Source organism: Poecilia latipinna, unplaced genomic scaffold (genome assembly GCF_001443285.1).
Source record: "Poecilia latipinna isolate Pla-1442-1.1 unplaced genomic scaffold, P_latipinna-1.0 Scaffold28, whole genome shotgun sequence".
Taxonomy (NCBI): domain Eukaryota; kingdom Metazoa; phylum Chordata; class Actinopteri; order Cyprinodontiformes; family Poeciliidae; genus Poecilia; species Poecilia latipinna.
In genome coordinates, this window is record NW_015112644.1 from 239,159 (window position 1) to 257,223 (window position 18,065).

Sequence of the window (18,065 nt, forward strand, 5' to 3'; positions counted from 1 at the left end):
TACCAGGGTTCCCTCTCTCTTCCTGCGTCTTCTGTTCTGTTTTTAGGAAATGATCACAGAGCTAATGCCACACTTTTCTGCAAACGCCCTTCTCTGTGTTACAGTTTCCATCCAGGAGTTATTAACCATTTGTCAGTATCTTATTATAGTCTTTTATTATGGGAGTTACTTAGTGAAAAAACCATTCAAACAATTCCTCGCCGTATTGCTCAAAAGTATTCTTTTCTGCTGCAGATAAAAAAAAAAATAAAAAATAAAAACAAAACGAATAGTGGAGCACTTCGGTGAATTGTGAGCAATTCCATTTTCACCTTTCTGAATTTCCACTCGAACACCAGAGTTTTATTCATATTGCCTTGCAGGTCAAAGAATGAGAGGTCAAGTCTTTTTCATTTTGAACCAAATTGACACTTGACTTTGCGCCGCCACTGTCCTCTTCCTATGGAACGGCACTTATCGGTTTATTTTGGCAAAATGTTCACAACTCAGTGGGTTTAAACAGCTTGAGCTCACACAAAAACAAATCCCTTTATGTAACAATGAGTCTCAGTCCTGTATTGCTGGCCTATGACAGATGCTGACACTGAATCACCATGACGTGGGAGATAATGAATACAGCACACATCTTACAGTAGGACATTGGAGTTATTTTTTGCTCATTTGGCAGATGGCCAAACACTGTCCCTCCCTTCATGCGGCTTGCACTGTAGTTCATGCGATTGCACCAAAATCACATTATCATGCTCTGACTCAGGAGCTCCGGGGAAAGAATATTTCTGCCGTAGAATCGCATCAGCCTGCACAAAATGACGCTTATTTTCTATCTGCTCTGTCCTAATGAGAGTAGACATGCTTTGTTCATAATATTGTTGATGTATTTGGGTACATGTGCTTCCGCTGTGAGGGATCTTGGGGATGCGGTACTTCAGTGACTACCCAGTGTACAGCTCTATTAGCTCTTAACCTCAGTGCAACTTAGGTGAACACAAAATGAGCTCTGCAAGTCACAGAGATTTCCCTTCGGCCCAGACATCATTGCCGCTGCAGTCGAGCTAAGAGCTGGTAGCAACATAGTGAACATATGCTCAAAGGACAGAATAATTGGCGAGGGTGATTAAAAGATGCTCGGGAAATTGTCACAGTGACAAAACTGGATTCTGTATGATTAAACCTCACCTAATAATTCAAATTGACAACCGACTGCAGCCTCTAATTAAATTCCTATTTAACTCTTTGATGCATCTTCTGCAGCTTACTTCCAAACTAAATCTTAAATGGAATTTTTACTCTTGGTTCATTAAAGAGTGCCCTTAATTAAATGTACACAGAGCCATGAATATAGATGTTGGACAATAAATTAGTCCGTATTCAGAAAGCAACAGAGAAATGCTTCTGCGAAGGTGGTGAAAGACGTAATTGATGCAATGAGTGGCTAACCAAAATGTGTTTCTCGCCTTCTCACTTCTCACAAATTAAGAAGCTCATTGAGTGTCAGGAAAAATATCTTCCTCTAAAACTATGAACTGCTGAGATGCTTTCACCAAATTCTAAAGTCCGAATCTGAAACTGGACATGTTTGTCTAATCTGACACTGTCCAGTTTTGGTGACCCAGTGTAAATTGTGGTGTGAGCAGCAGACAGGGGTTGCACCGGTTTTGAAGCTCTGAAGTGTTCAGCTATGGTATTCCTTCACCTATCTCCATTGTAATGACTGGTTATTTGAACTACTGTTGACTTGACCAAGTTGTCTTCGTCATATCTAGATGCATCGACCTTTTCTAATTATGCACATCATCTTTCATGCAATAATGTATGGAAGAGACCTGAAAGAATTTCAACTGGCTATAAAAGTTAAGTTCCTTTTTTTTTGCCCAGGGCTTTGCTGTTCACTTGCTGTATTGAATTGACAGTTGAATTTATTTTTAGTTTCTTTAGATTTTGTTGTATATTTACCTGCCTTTACGACCAGGTCTCTTTAGCAGATTTGCAAACCAGGAGAAGCGAATCATACTAAAAATTATTTCATACTTCTCCACCCTGCTTCTCCAGTAGTGACATATAATACTGATAAATAAGGCAGTAACAATGCTCGCTGCTCCAAATACTGGAGGAAACTGCCATTTATAATAGAACAGAATTTTCTCAAGCTTAGCTTTTCAGACTCTTCCTGCTTCATTCCCTCGCCATCAGGGAACATTTGAATCATCAACAAGTGATTTCTCCTCCTACGTGAGTTAAGAAGGAGGGTTGTTTGGAAATTAGATCTCACTAGAGCTGGTTTTAGACAAAGCAGTTATGCAAAAAAGCGCTAGAATGCTACCGAATGGATGTCTTTGTTTAGGACGTTGACCTGGTGCTCCTTAGATGCGACAAGCGGGCTTCTTTTTGTGGCTGCTGAATGTGTTCAATCAATTTACATCCTCTGACCAACTACCCTTGTGACACGCAGGTCAGTCGGTGTGTGATAAGCAGCACCAGCTGACAGTGATTCAGGATCGAGGGGTTAATAGTATATGGTGTGCTCTCACCTCTAAGAGCCTACTTCCTAAAGGGATAATTATGGCAACGTAATGTCTAAGTTCTATGTGGACATAAAAAAATTGTAATTTGTCACTGAATGTGCTGTTAAAAACCACATTTGTTCACCAAGTTTCTGAAATTATACCTCATTCCTTTTGAATTTTGCAACTGTGAATTCAAGTCGCAGTAGTTCCTTCTGCCATTGCACCTTAAATTTTTCACAAAGCAACATTTTCCATGCAGTAGCTGTTCTCAGGCTTAATTTATGGACTCTAGTTTGAAATCAAGGGGAAGGACCGTTTGTATCTCAGTGTATGATGGATTGTTTAATTCATGGCATTAAGTGTTGTATCACACTTGTCCAAGATATTAATTTTCACAACCTTTTTTACATTTAAAACGCTGAATGAGCTCTCCCACGTTTCCCACAGCAGGTCAGTTTCTACTGAGCCGGAGGGTTTTTATATAAAACGTTAATAGGGGTTTTTCCTCAAATATATTCCATATTTTTACAGTGGGTGACACTAAATGTCCAAACATTTCATCACTGTCCTCGAGTATTTCACCCAGTTCTATTTCCTCCTCGCACCTAAAAAGCCTCCCTTAACGTTTACAGTCTCATTCAGAGTGCCAAATACAACACTTATAGGCATCGCGAGATGTGTGAAAAACCTCAAAATAAACACCTCTGTCAACAGTAGCATAACTTAACACCGGAACTGTAAGAAAATCCAAACTGTAATTTAAATACTTTTAGGGTTTTTAGGTGGACGAAATTCATGCTAATGAATAATATTATTATGTTTTTATGTTTTGCTAAATTAATTACATCTAACAATTCCCCCAAAAAAGTAAAAAGATCTCAAATAAACAAAAGTAAGACCATTTAATTCAAAGAAGCAGTAGACAATTGGTTAAAGATACCTTGGCTATCAGCGTTGACTTTATCCAGATTTATCACAAGGCCCGACATTAATGGTTCAGTCATAGGGTAAAACGCAGGAACTCCTTAATTAGCAGCATTTAACTTTACGTCTTTGTGTTACACCAGCTCTTTGCTCCTTGGATGCTGTTAATGTAGCTCATCCGGAACCAGTCTTTGCACATTCATCCCTCTTAATCTTGTTTGCGATCAGGTTTTTGCTCTAAGCAGCCCTGCAGTACTTAGTGAGTGATGCCCTGTTCTCTTTAAGAGTGTGCAGCATTAATAACACAAAGTAATTACTTATTATCTATTGGCTTTATCTAGTTGACAAAAACCCATGGCATTACCAGAAAGCTGAGCAAGCATCAATTAAACCATAACTCCTTTGTGTTTGCATTTGTTCAGTGGTAAAGTATGACAGGTGAAACATAATTAGTTATTAAATTGTATATAATTGACCGTTGAGTGAAACCGATTCACAGCATGTTTCATATATCATATGTTAATTCATGCAGAACAGCAGTAATCCATCGTACATGCTTGGCTGCATGCTTGTCTCACCTTGCACCATGCTAATTTATACTTCTGTTTTGCTCCAATGGGCCACTTTTCTCTGCAAAAAAAAAAATGCTGCAAGGCTGTGCAGCACCTGTTCTCATTTACAGTGGGATCACATACTCTCACACAGATTTCCCTGAACGCAACAGTTTGTTGACTCTGAGTCACACCTGCAAATATTGAACACTTTGTAATTCATGTTTTCCTAGACTCAGTAATCTTACCGACAAAGAACAAGAGGCAAAGAAGTGAACAGGGATGAACCGGCTCCAGAAATAGTTTTGTTCCTCTTTCAATTGTGACTCCCGGTGTTCATTAAGTGATCCCGTAAGCTCGTTTATTTGCAGTCAGTTTGCAAATTCACATTTTAAGCCTGCGGGACAAAAAATAAGACAACAGTCAAGTTGAATTAAAATGCAACAAAAGAGCTGTTACAGTGTCTTCCAAATGTATTTATACATCTCTATTTTTTTATGTTCATTTGATAGACCATTATAAAATAACATACATTTGTGAAAGGAAAGAAAAAATGCCTAATGTTATATTATATATTTAGAATAATTTACAGATAACAAAAGCATATAAAAATACAAATTTGAAAAGTTTGGCATGAATTTGAATTCAGTCGCTTTGATTCAGTATTTCACACATTCAACTTTTATTATAATCACATTTGCTATTCTTTTGGGCTATTGCCTCATCTAGAGACAGACATTTCAGTCAGATTACATGGACAGTGTTTTGTCCAAGCGAAAAAAAAAAAAAAAAAGAACCTCTTTCACGGCATGATGCTGCCACTCTCATGTTTTACAATGAAATAGTGTAACCATGGGGTTTATTTTCCGTTACATATAGCATTATGCATGAAGGCACAACTTATCGCAACAATAACATCAACGCAATATCAGTGTGCGCAATATTTAAATTGCAAAGGACAATTGGGAGCGCTATAATTGTTGGCTAATATATTCCAAGTGTTATGAACTTGCATTTTTCATGCTAATGTAACATTTAGCCAGTTGGGCAGAGTCTGATAACGACAGTTGCTCACATCGGACACAAGTGACATTGTCCAAAATCCTTGAAGGTCGCTAAGTGGTGGAAGCACAGATGAAAAAGACAGGATAGAAGAAAATAGGTGTGCATTGCACTTGATTTTGTCGTCACAATGTTTACCAAAATTCTCACCATCACAGATTTAAAATAAAGTGCTAGATGGAGCTAGGAATCTCTGAAAGGTTTTTATTGTTTTTTTTAATCATTTTTCCATTTTTTTTTTTTTTTCCATTTATGAGTGGTGCCAGTAAGTATGACAGAAACCAAGTTGCAGGAGGCCGGCAGACCCTCCTTCTGTATTGACTGTAAAGAATACATGTTTGTGAGGAAACCTTTTGCTGCTGTTGCTAAATGGTGACCCGTCTCTAAACCACTTTCCCTCAACATGCCTGTCATTCTCGAGCTGACAACACACAGATTCTCACTCATAACTACACATGTGCGAGTCAGTCTGACATGATGAATGGCTCCAGCTCACCTCACAGAGACTCAAAAATGGCTTGTTGACAAGATTCAGTGGAAGAGGCTGCCAGCAGACCCCTGGGGGTGAGAGTAAAAATAGCGTGAAGTAGGGATATCAGCTGAGAATGGTCTACAAGGCTGGCCTGTCATCAATCAGTTGGAACACCTGCTGTCAATGTGCTTCCTCTGCTACTGTGTGTTTCTTCCAGTCAAACAGCAGTCCTCATCCACTCCTGAGGCTGATATCCATGTTTTCCATGTTTCCTTTCATCACATTATAGCTCATTCTGATGGATTTTGGAGCTGGTGACTCAATCACCCAGCTGTCTCCATTGAATTGTTACCAGAATCATGTGTTTTTAGTTACTGCCTGGGGAAGGTAGTAGGCCCAAAGGAGTGCTTTTGCCTTGATATTGACAATTAAAGCTGATTTACCGTAGTGTACACGGAGAAAGCAAAGTGTGCTTAAAAATGAGAGACATGCAGAAGTGGATAATCTGTTTAGAGCAGATGGACCTGAAAAAAAATCACATTCAGAAATATTATTCATAAAACTGACGGTTATGTGTAGACAGGGTATGATTCACACCTTAGGTTTAGGAGTCTTTTCATCTGATATTGATTCATAAGTATTAACTGGGTTATTAAATAAAACAAATGCACAACATTACACTGTAAATGTTTTGTACTGGAACAGATTTCCAGACTGGAAATGAGCTCCATTTTGGTACTGGAACTCATTTAATATTTCGTTTAATATTGCACAGTTTCAAATCGTTTGCCAGGAGAAATGAATAGTCCGCTAAACGTTTGTGTTTACTACAACTTCTCTGATATCCAAAAATAAGTCCCACAGCAACCAATTAATTTGGAAGTCGGAGTCCACCTCTGTGCAGTTTGATGTCAGTATAAATCCAGATGTCCTGTGAGGGCCTGAGAGATTTGACTCAACTATTTGTCAAGCACTCCACGAGAGCATATCTATGGTTCAAGATTTGCTCAATCACAAACCAAAACGTGTGACATAAATGTGTTTGAGGCCACAAGTATCCTCAGGTGATGTACACTGCAGGGTACTTTATGATCTCATTAAGAGAAGACCCTCCATTATACCAATTATACATACAGAGAAAATTAATTAGCTATATTAACCATGCAAAAATCTGTATTTTTTTAGTACCTCTAAAGTCAGGAAACTTGGCAAAATAGAGGAAAATAAAGTTGTTTAAAGGACATTTTTACCTTGAATGAGGTCTTAAACCAACATCTCTGCTACATCATCTGTTAGTGTGCAACAGCATTAATTGAGCAATTAAATAAAATATGCTTGGATGTGAATCAATAATTACTACAGCAAAAATTGAACTTAGGCCAGCCCAAGTTATTTCTCGCTTATCATTTTGGGCAGAACCGGCTTTACCAAGTTGTGACTGAAAGTGAACTTTTTTTCAAGCCCCAGCAAATTATAGTGTTTTGCAAAAGTATTTATATCACTTGATTTCCCCCCTCCCCACCCTCACATTTTATTAAGTTTGAATCACAAACATCAACATTATTTTATTGGGTTTTTACATGATAGACCACCACCAAGTATAAAATTGTGAAGTGTGGCCTGCATTTGAAATCACCCCCATTTTATTCTACTAACCTTTGCCACCTGTGTATAATTTATTCTCAGGGCCAATAGCAACCCCAGAAGAACTGCAAAAAGTCACAGCCAAGGTGGTATTGACAGTACAGGTATTAGTCATGCACTTTGCAAACCCGGCCTTTATTGTACAGTGGAAAGACAAATTCCTTGTTCAAAGAAAACCACAGAAAGTCAATTCTGCCGTTTGTAAACAGGAAGGCAGGGAACACTAGAAAGTCCTTTTGTTGGAAGTGATGAGGTTAGAAGCTGCTAGAGAGCAACTTTAAAGCTGCAGCCAGACCTACAATGGCAGTGTTTAGATATTAGTGTGCTAGAATGGCCCAGTCAAAGTCCAGACTTAAATAGTATTCAAAATCTGAGAAAGGTTTGAACAATGCGGCTGATCTTGGACTACTCTCGAAAAAAGAACGGGTACAACTTGAACATCTGAACGTGCAAAGCTACAAGGGCCCCTGAATAATCTGCAGCTTTAAAGTTAGTGCAAGGAGATTTCAGAAAGTTGCTCTTCCTTTTCACTGCAAGGAAATAAGATTGGTATATGTATGCAACAGGGATGTTCACTTGTAAATAACCATTCACTGTCAGATGTCTTTACCTTTACTCCACATAGTAGCATGCAAGCCTCCTCTATTCAAATCAACTTGTGCTTCTGTGTTTCTTGGTGCACTGAACTCTAGCGGCACAAAGATCATTCGCGGGCTAATTAATCAATTACTCTTATCAGCATTACCCCTTAAATGTTGCTAATATGCCTCATTTTTGCAGATCTGATTTTGTTCAGATTAGGATCACAGAAAATCTTTCAGTGCTCCGCTAGACTTTGTGCTTGTGATGTTCTGTCTGACATTGGAGGGAAATAAGCCAGGGTTTAAACTGGACTGTTGTTATCACTGCCATCTCCAAATAAATCATTAGCGCCATACGCCAGCATCTGATTATGGGGCTGCAGAGAGGAAAATAACTTTAGGAAGGAAAGTGTTTTTAATTTGTCTTTGTTAGGTTGAGCAGTGTGGGTGACACTGTGGGTGGTGTATTGTTTTGGAGATCAGTTTCGCTATAAGATATCTTTTTAAGGCAACTGCATCTTTACTGTCATGAAACAGTATCCTTTAAATTGGATGCAGATATAAATTCATGCAAAATTTAAACTAGAAATAGATTCATTACACATTTTGCATACACTTATTTTTCTATCATATATATATATATATATATATATATATATATATATCCAAATGTCTAAAATTCTGTTTCTCAGAAAATTCTAACTAAAATTTTATGAGCATAGAACAATTCCATAAACACATGATTATAAATAAAGCGTTCTAAAATCAAACTCTTCAACCAGAGGATCACTAAACTGGATCCTCGGTGCTTGGGTAGAAAGCCACGCAGGTTCTGCTCTTGTTTTGTGAAGATTTTAGTTGTCATCCAGAAGGCTTCTTCACATTTGAACAAGGATAACAAGTATGAGCTGGAACGATTCTCAGTGGGATTTGAGAGTTTTACAATAACAGTTTTTACAGCACTGTCCCAAAGTTAAATTAAGTTGAATAATAACTTTAACAGATATGCAAACATGTTCAGTTGCAAGCATCTAACCAGCACTTGTATTCTCATTGAATCATTATATGCAATTTTACACTCCTGAATGCCACATATTTTTCATAAGATAACAAAATAACGTAATGATAAACAGGACTATAAATAAAGGATTTTATTACAAAAATGTTACCTGACACACTTCTAGGGGAGAGTGAGGTGCAAAAAGTAATCACTGAGGAAGATGATTGTTCGGTGTGTTGCACCCAACCATATAAATACAAGGCTTAGGGGACGAAAAAGTGTAGTTGAACATAATGCACCCGTCACAGGAATAACTGCTCCACTGATAGGATTGTGACACAGAGCACATTTAAAGTGTGGGGGTATGAACTAAAGCTAGAGTTATTTCAAAGAGCCACCACACAGACACTTTCCAGGGCAAAAGCTGTTGCGCCCAATTTATTGAGACAATTCTTTGCCAAAGACAACATCTTAAGGAGAAATGGGAGTGGACTGTTTCTCGTTCGTCCCAAAACCTTTTGCAGAGTTAAAGGCTGTTCCTAACTGACCTGTCAAACCACACTGCTGCAGAATTTCATGCAAAAGAAGCCGCAACCAGACTGCATAGTCTGTTAAATACGGGAAGGTAGACTGACAATTTTAAACATCAAAGAGGTAAATCCCCGAAATGTATCACTCTTTGTGCAATTAATTTCTATATTATAAATTTAATTTGAGTTGAAATAAATTCTTTTTTATTTCAGTACACATTTACAAAGATTTAATTTGGATTTTTAAATGGGCTGCAATGTGAGAGACTCAGTTTATCTCAGCTTTTCCCCTGAAGTCCTCAATTGCTACTAAGACAGTAAAACATGCAAACTACAGAGTAAGTTGCTATGGCAACAGCAGATCTGAGGCATCCTCTAACAAGTTGCCTGGGAATGCAGTCCTGGCTGTTGCATAAGACGGGACCTTCTCTCTTCCTCTCACTCGCACATGCTTGTGGGGCTTTTCCTGTGGCAGAGTTTCACATTCAGCATGATTTATTCATAGATGGATAACTCTGCTGGATATACAATTACACTAAATGCAACCCCACCGCCATCAAGCACAGTTTGGTTTTAATTGGGGCTTGCGTACTTGCACCGGTGGCATTGTTGGACTTCTATTTCTGTGGTTGACTTGAGAGGAAAGAGGGCTTTGAAAGCGTTAGGTTCAAGAGGTTATTGGCTGAATAAGAAATAGGAAAGCAGCAGGCCATATTTGGCTGTACTTCCAAGTTATGTGGGATAAAATTACCACTAAATATCAGCGTTAAATGTTTTCGACCGCAAAGACTCAGGGATTACAAAGTCTTAAATGTTCTCATTCTAAGGAGAACAAAAACTGCTGATCCTCACACTGTGTTTTATTTCTTTTCGTCACCATATTGTTCTGTCCCCACTTTGACTGGCAGAGGGAGAGAGGAGCTGAGGAGTGCTGAGCGTAGCACAGATAACACGCTCCATCATTAGCTGACTCACGATAAGTATTCTGACGCTCAGCGGCTTCTCTTTATCGAGCCACCGTAATCTTTCTGCTGCTAAATACTTTATGGAGGCATTCAACTCACCACAGCGTAAGTCAAATTGAGTGTTGCAGGAGAAAAATAGCCATTTTTGGCCTTTTGCGACAGACTGTCAGTTGCCTAATCATTTTAAAATATATTAGTGGAGAAAATGATGGACAGGAATATTCATAACTACAAGTTTAGCTCCTTTCCTGAAGCTGTTGTCACCAGAGACTCGCCCTGAACATGCAGCGACATACACAACTGTCTTCCCTTGAGCGTTGCTGTTGTTTACAGAATCTCAGTAGACAATACCTACTTGCCTCTGCTAGCTCTTTCTTCACTCTAATCTATCCCTCCACGCTCTCAGGCACACTTACAATCTGCTGTGAGAAACATTGTGGGATGTAGTGTTTGTTTGCCAAGCAAGAATGGAAATGGGAACATGCTCTCTCTCTCCCCTGTTTCTCACATTCAAATATGTGCGTGAGCATCAGTTTGATGCAACAGGAAGCACAAGAGGTAATGGTGCATCCATGGAGCACCCAAACAGGGGAAACAATCCAGATTTAAGCAGGAAATGCTTGATTCCTTGGTTTACAGATGCAAAATCACAGTGGCATGAGGGCTGGCGATTAAAAAGTGTTGAAATGGAACACAATTTAAGAAGGGAGAAGCAGGAACCAACAGGACAAAGATCTAAGTAAAGGAAGCTGAAGACAGTTGACTGGATAATCTTTCTGATTAACAGAAAACAGAAACCCTCTGACCACCACCAGCATGCAAGGACGGTGAAGTGTCTTTACATCATCCTAGCATATGCGGTTGATGCACATAGGAAGATAAACAGGAGAAAACAAAATTAAAACGTTACCCAGTAGGATATTCAGTCAGAATATTATCAACCTGCATAACTGAACACATCATTTTTGGGGCTAATTTCCCTCCTGTCTGACTGCAACAGGATCACATCCAAGCTTGATTACAGTTTAGCTTTGACCGCAGTTTAAGAGTGAGAGCAGCCATGCAAACGTATGACAAATGCATCAGTGACATCTTTTGTCGTCAGGTCTCAGCACCGTGTCAATCAGCTGTCTGGAAAACATCTGTTTTTTTTTTGTTTGTTTGTTTGTTTTTTCCCCTCTAGGAGAAAAATACCTCTAACAACAGATTCTCCCAGTTTGCTAAAAATTACATTGGCGGCGGAGGCACTATAATATCAGTTCATCCCCATGTGTCAGACCTGACATGTCTGCATGAAATGCTCTGTGCTGTCACCTGGATGGACAAATGACAACGATATCTCCCAAAGACATATGTCAGTGCTAACACTGATTGGCGCTGACAGACTTCACTTGTTGACTCCTCCAATTGAATAGCTCAGGACAATTCTAATTTTAGTCTTTAGGTCACAGTTTCCCTCTTTTGAGTTTCTAAAATAAACACAGAATTCCTCTTGACATTGAAGGATTTTATAGGAGATCCCTGAAGCACAGTTATTATATAAACCTTGTGTCTTCTATTATTTGAGATATCTTAGCTTTTTCCATTGAAGCACTGGGGGATATTGGACAGATTGATGCCAGGCAACAAAGAATTGACACATTCCCTCACTGACGCAAAACCTGAAAGACTGTTTCACGTGTGTTGCTTCAATGCTGGGACTCGCTCTTACCTTCATCCAAATCCTCTCTTAAACAGCTGCAAGTCGACGTGGTTAGGTGGTATGCCATCGCTGCCAAGTCTGAAGGTCGCATGCCTTTGATCCCTCAGTCTAGTGCAGTGCTTTATTATCTTTTAACTTTGTTTTCAACTCCAGTTAGAGTCTCAGCCAAGGGAATAGTGGGAGCTGTCAGTGATACTCTGTGAAGATATAATGCTATTTAAATGCTAATGTGTTAAGAGGAGCAAAACGACCTTTACTCACACCCTGCATGTGAGCAGATTGAAAGCCCCAAACAGAGGCCCTTAATAAATGAGCATCTTCCTCTGACTCTGTCGGCCATCTCTGCACATCTTATGTCAGGTGTGATGCAGGTTTATCACAGTTCAACCACAGGAGCTTTTAAAGTCTGTTAGAGCCAAATTCAGTCTACATGTAAAATTCAACACTGGATGAGTCTATGTTACTGCTTTTCTTTAGTTTTATTTATTATCAGGGGTTCTGTAAAATAGTCTTTCTTTTGAATTACATGGTTGCCCTCAACTTGCAGTTCAATGCTACGCACCATAATATAGCAGCATACAATTTGAAAGTACAAGTAAAAGGTTGCATGATCTTCAAACAACACAGCACAAGAAAATTTAATATGAAAGCTGCTTTTCTCATTTATGTTTACTCCCATTTGATCTAATAAAATCCTTAATGAAATCCAGTTCAAAAACATTTCTTATGTGTAGATATATCTTAAAAATGAGAATATTGTGAATAAGCTCAATCACTCATTTCAGAGATTAAATGTTTATAGAGTGAAGCCGTTATTTATTTTACTTTTGAATATTATAATTAACTGACAAATTAATTAATTCAGAATATTTGAACATTACATTAGATCAATAAAAAAGGAGCTTCAAAAAATAAAAATCACGCTTATGAAAAGGAAGCACGTTTCTATGCACTCTATGCACTAGTGGGGTGATCTAATCCGAAGTGGCTTATTATTGTCCAAATTTTATGGAAGAAAATGTGTCTTGTGAAAACTACATCATGTGCTTCTTCTTTCTTTCTTTCTTTTTTCTAGATCATTGGGCAGTAAGGTTTGGAATGGGTTTCAAAAACTGAACTCGGCTTTCCAAAAAGAAATACTTTTTCACATCACTGTGAGGATAGTTGTTAAACGTGATGATCTTGGGATCAGCAACTCTTTAGAAACAATCCAAATTACTTTGCTTACTTTTGTAAGAAAACCTACAAGCCTTAGTTTGAAATTATGTAATACATTTTAACTTGTTCACCCAATAATATTGGAATAGAAAAATGTATAGCTGTTTTATGTTGCATTATCAAGCCACTCTGGAAAAAGATCAAGCCACTCTGGAAAATTGATAAAAGCTTAAAATTAATTTCACTCTCTAATGTGTGCATACTGTTTGCCAGTCATAATTGCCTCCCTCTTTTCTTTTTTCTTTCCAATCAATGGCACAGATGATTTTTTTTTTTTCCTCAGGATGCCTCATGCAAATACAAACAATCCCAGAAAGTGTGTGTGACTGTGTAGGAAGATACTTTATTCAGTAAGCATCTCAGAGGACAGCTGTCAAAGAAAGGCCTTGGAGTAAGACGGTGACTTAACATCAGACATGAATGTAGGATCATATAAATCAGTGATGCGCCGTCACCCTTCTGATTGCAACACTGAGCTAGTCTGAGTCAGAGCTGGAACATTCGCAGGATTTGACCTGTTTAAAGTTTGCGCAGTTGCGCCTTTAGAAATCGGATTCCTCTTGAGTGAACTTGTCCCATCTTTTTTCGCTTCCTGCCACTTGAATACTTGGAGTACTCTGGATTAATTTTGCAAAAGGCTGCCAAGTAGTGATCCTCACAGAAGATTGGTAAACAACAAGAGTTTGTTTTGATCTCAGTAGATGGAGGACGGGAGGAACACAAGAGCACGGCAGCACCGCATGGTTGAGAATTTGAAAAAAAAAATAGGTTTGGAATTTTGAATAAATTGAATCCAATTGGATAGATGAAAAGGATCCTCTTAACCGTGGTCGCATTTCAGTTTCAGCTCGGAAAACAGCCTTGATTAAACACAGGGTTTTAAGAGAGATGCTCTCAGAGCCAAAATAATTAGAAGGAAAATCCTGAATCCACAACTTCTTTGAAGCGGTGACAGGGCCCGGAGGAGCTGAAATCACCATGTTTGTCGCTTTTATTTTACAGAAAAAATGTTTGCTGCAAAATGTGTATGCAGACACAACATTTTTGATGTCTCCTGTTTTTGCCTTCTTAAAAACAGGAGAGCACAGCGAGAACATGTCCTGGTTATGGTGACCTCAGACTGTGCCCAACATTCAAGATACGGGAAGTGGCAAACACAGACAAAAGAGTGAGGTCAGTCTGGTCTCAAAGAAATGGTTAAGATTTCTGGGGCCTCTCAGCACTGCATTATGTGGTGGTGCAACATAATGGGTTAAAATGACCTGACAGCCCTGTAATTCAACATCAGTGGAAAGGTAATGAGAAACTTTGTCGTTCTGAAGAAGTGAATTACCTATTTTGAGATGAGGTAGCATATAAGCTAGCAAAGTTCTCTTCAACAAAGGAGGTTTGGCTGAAGAGCTAAAATACAGCGACTTTAAATGTTTTTCCATGCCAAAAGTGGCACTAATATTTGAGAATTTACGTTTTTTGTCTTATTATTTTGATGGTCAGTCTTGGTTTTGGTTGAATTGGCAGCTGAAGGGTTAGATGTGTGGTTCCAAAGTTCTGCCATTTTGTCTAAAGCTGCTCTCCTCCGCCCACCCTCCCACATGTAGCTCATAAAAACTCTCCTTCGGTTTATGAGGTTACAGCCTTAATGTTGGTTTTTATGAGGCGTATCTTAGTGAGGCAACGGAGCTTAGCTTTGTTATCCTGTTTGTTTCTGATTTCATGAGAACAAGGTAAAAAAAAAAAAAGTTTCCAAATGTTCCTGAGTGAGCCTTCTTTTCATAAAATGTTTTCAACCTGGTGACTCTATATTATGACAAATGCTAAGAAAAGATTCCTGTCAGGACAATGGCTGCTTTTACTCTGTTGCATAATTTGACACATTTTACACAGTGTTTCACACAAAAATGAAGAAACTATCATACCTCATAAGGTTTAGAAATGTTCTTGGCATCAAACTACACCACACCTTGTAAAATGTTTATACCACATGTTTACATTGTGTGGCCAAACAATCTGATTTTTTTTATTTTTAATATATATATTTCAATATAAATGTATGCACCACATCAGCTGTTTTTTTACTTTGAAAATGGATGTACATCAATACATGTTTTTCAAATGATTTTTAATTTAATGATTTTTAATGCCATATTTTTATGGGATATAAAAATGTGGCATGCATTTGTAATCAACCACTTCAAGCCAATACATTTAAATTGTAGAACCAGCTTTCTGCAGTCACAGCTGCAAGTGGTTCGACGCATGTCTCTAACAGACTTGCCCGTCAGTTTAATTGGGCAGTCTTGTTTTGGCAGGTATGCACCTGTCAATTTCAAATGATGAACAGTGAGATTTCCAAAGCTTCTGACATTGTTTTTTTTTTTTGTTTTTTGTCTTTTCATGAGCCTTTTTGTTTTCTAATGTTTTCTACACTACATTTGAGACCTTCCCTGCACAGCTTGATTTCCTCTCAGGTGGAATCTGTTTACCTGACATTTAATGGAGAAATTTTGGGTTTTACTTAGGGATATTAGAGTTGGCTGAAAATAGTAGGGGGGGAAAAAATGAGTATTTTTTCATAAAAATCACAAAAAAATTCATTTCAAGTTTGTAGTGTAGTGTGACAAAATGTTCAAAGGATGTTAATATTTTTATAAGGCACTGTAAAACGTCATAAAAAATTTTTCATACCTAATTCTTAGTAAAATTGACCATTCTAAATACCAAATAAAAGATCATAATGAGGTTTAGCGGCAAGCTAAATGTTTCCTCTAATTTATCTAAATTTATTACAATATAAAGCCATCATGTTTGCCCTTGATGACGGATCACAGAGTTGGTTTTTAATCTAAAGCAACAGGACACCCAGAGAAAAAGTGAAGGGTAGTAGATTTGGTGATCTCCTCTCAAGGTCTACTATCTGGCATTGTGCCTCACAGCGCACTCCTCATTTCTTTGACAGATGACGCCGACACTGCAGAGTGATAGGCTATTATTTCACTTTGCATTGGACAAATGGCAATGCAGGCTTTTACCTGTCACCTGCCCTTTCCTTTTATATGTTCTCAACTTTTTTTTTCTCCTTCCTTGCAGAATTACACCACCACAGATGTGATTTGAAGGGTGCTATAGAAGTGTCGAGATTTAGTTCCTGCAATCTGTAGATTTCATGTCCACAGCTTGGGGGGCTTTTTTGTTGTTGCCCTGTAGCTGAAGTGAGTGAAAGAGGTGAATAATGATCGAAATATAGGTGAGGAGGTCCCTCATTGTTAGGTGTGAAACAGCTTTCGGTTCTGGTAAAAATGCTTTTTATGTCATTTTTTTTTTTGTGTCTCTCTCTCTCTTTTACAGACCAGCAGTATTCATGGTCACCCTCGCAGTACTTCGATGAGGAAACATACTCCCCTGCACCCAGGAACATGAAGGGTCTCTCTGGTGGCCGCCCTGCCCATCTCCAGCTAACATCGCCCACCTCACCTTACACCTGTGGCTTGGCCGATTGTGACCACTCCCTGGATCACCATCTTCACCATGGTGACCCTCGGTCACCCACCTACCTCCTCAGCCCCACTGACAGCTGTGCCCTTGAGAGTCATCACCGCTGCTCCCCACGGAGCTCCATCCACTCTGAGTGCATGATGATGCCAGTGTCACTATCAGCCACCGACCACTCTATATCCAGTAGCACTTTCCCTCGTATGCACTATGGCAACGCTTCGAGAGATGGAGGTGGGAACAGTTCTGGCGGTAGGGATTCTCGGGACGACGGTGGTGGCTCCTCCTCACACGGCGGCAGTGGCAAAATGAACCGGATCCCTGCAAATCTTTTGGATCAGTTCGAAAAGCAGATGCCACTGCACCGAGACGGCTTCCATACATTGCAGTACCAACGCACCTCCACCACAACTACAACCACAGAGCACCGCAACGAAAGCCCCGGCCGAATTCGCCACTTAGTTCACTCGGTACAAAAACTCTTTACGAAGTCGCACTCCCTGGAAGGATCCTCCAAGATGAATGGCACCAAAAACGACTCCCACAGGGACGGATCGCATCACCACCATCACCACCACCAAGGCCACCACAAACACAGCAAACGCAGCAAGAGCAAAGACCGCAAATCTGATGGCGGAGGAAAGCAGCGCCATGGTGGATGGTGGAGCTCGGATGACAATCTTGACAGTGACAGCACGTACAGGACACCGAGCATCATGTCACGGCATCCGGTCGACCACATCACCCACTGTTACCCGGACTCAATGCACAGCCACCTGGCTGGGGATCTGTCCTTAAAGACCTCCAAGAGCAACAACGACGTCAAGTGCTCTGCCTGTGAGAGCATTAACATGGCACCTGAGGGCAAGTTCATGAAAAGGAGCTCCTGGTCAACATTAACCGTCAGCCAAGCCAAGGAAGCCTACAGGAAGTCTTCACTCAACCTGGAGAAACCCATGACCCCCACTGACCTCAAACCAAGCTTGAGACCATGTCACTATCTGCAGGTATGTTTCATCCAGTTACCTTCAGGTATGTTTCATCCAGTTACCTTCGCACTCTACTTTTCCTCTGGAGGAGCAGTACCTAGAACAACATAATAGCTTCACGCAAGCACCACAGGCCTGTTTACTAATAATTTTTCTAGTATGATTTGGTAGACTGATAAAGATGTGTAAAATAAACAAAATGCATTTTCTTTAGATTTGTCACGACTAACAATTAAACATAGAGAGGACCTCCTTAAAGAAGCCTTTAGGAAATGACTGTATGTGAGGCTTTTATGAGATTTTAACCTCATAAAACTAATTAATTAGAAATATGTGGTGTGTATTTGAAACCAGCTCAGAATATTCACAATCTAAAAATCAGAGATGTCTGGCATTACAGTTATTGCAGCGCTAGCAATGCTAAATTTGCTAAA

At 39.3% G+C, this 18,065-nt stretch overlaps 1 protein-coding gene across 5 annotated transcripts in view; it reads left to right on the forward strand.

The window, feature by feature from the left end:
* The window catches only part of dlgap2a (discs, large (Drosophila) homolog-associated protein 2a), a 182,786-nt gene that overhangs the window by 106,385 nt on the left and 58,336 nt on the right, over positions 1–18,065 (forward strand). For all 5 annotated transcript variants that reach the window (XM_015039417.1, XM_015039425.1, XM_015039390.1 and 2 more), the window contains one exon: positions 16,499–17,649. In XM_015039417.1, coding sequence (XP_014894903.1) covers positions 16,499–17,649 — 1,151 coding nt within the window. The remainder of the gene's footprint in view (positions 1–16,498; positions 17,650–18,065) is intronic.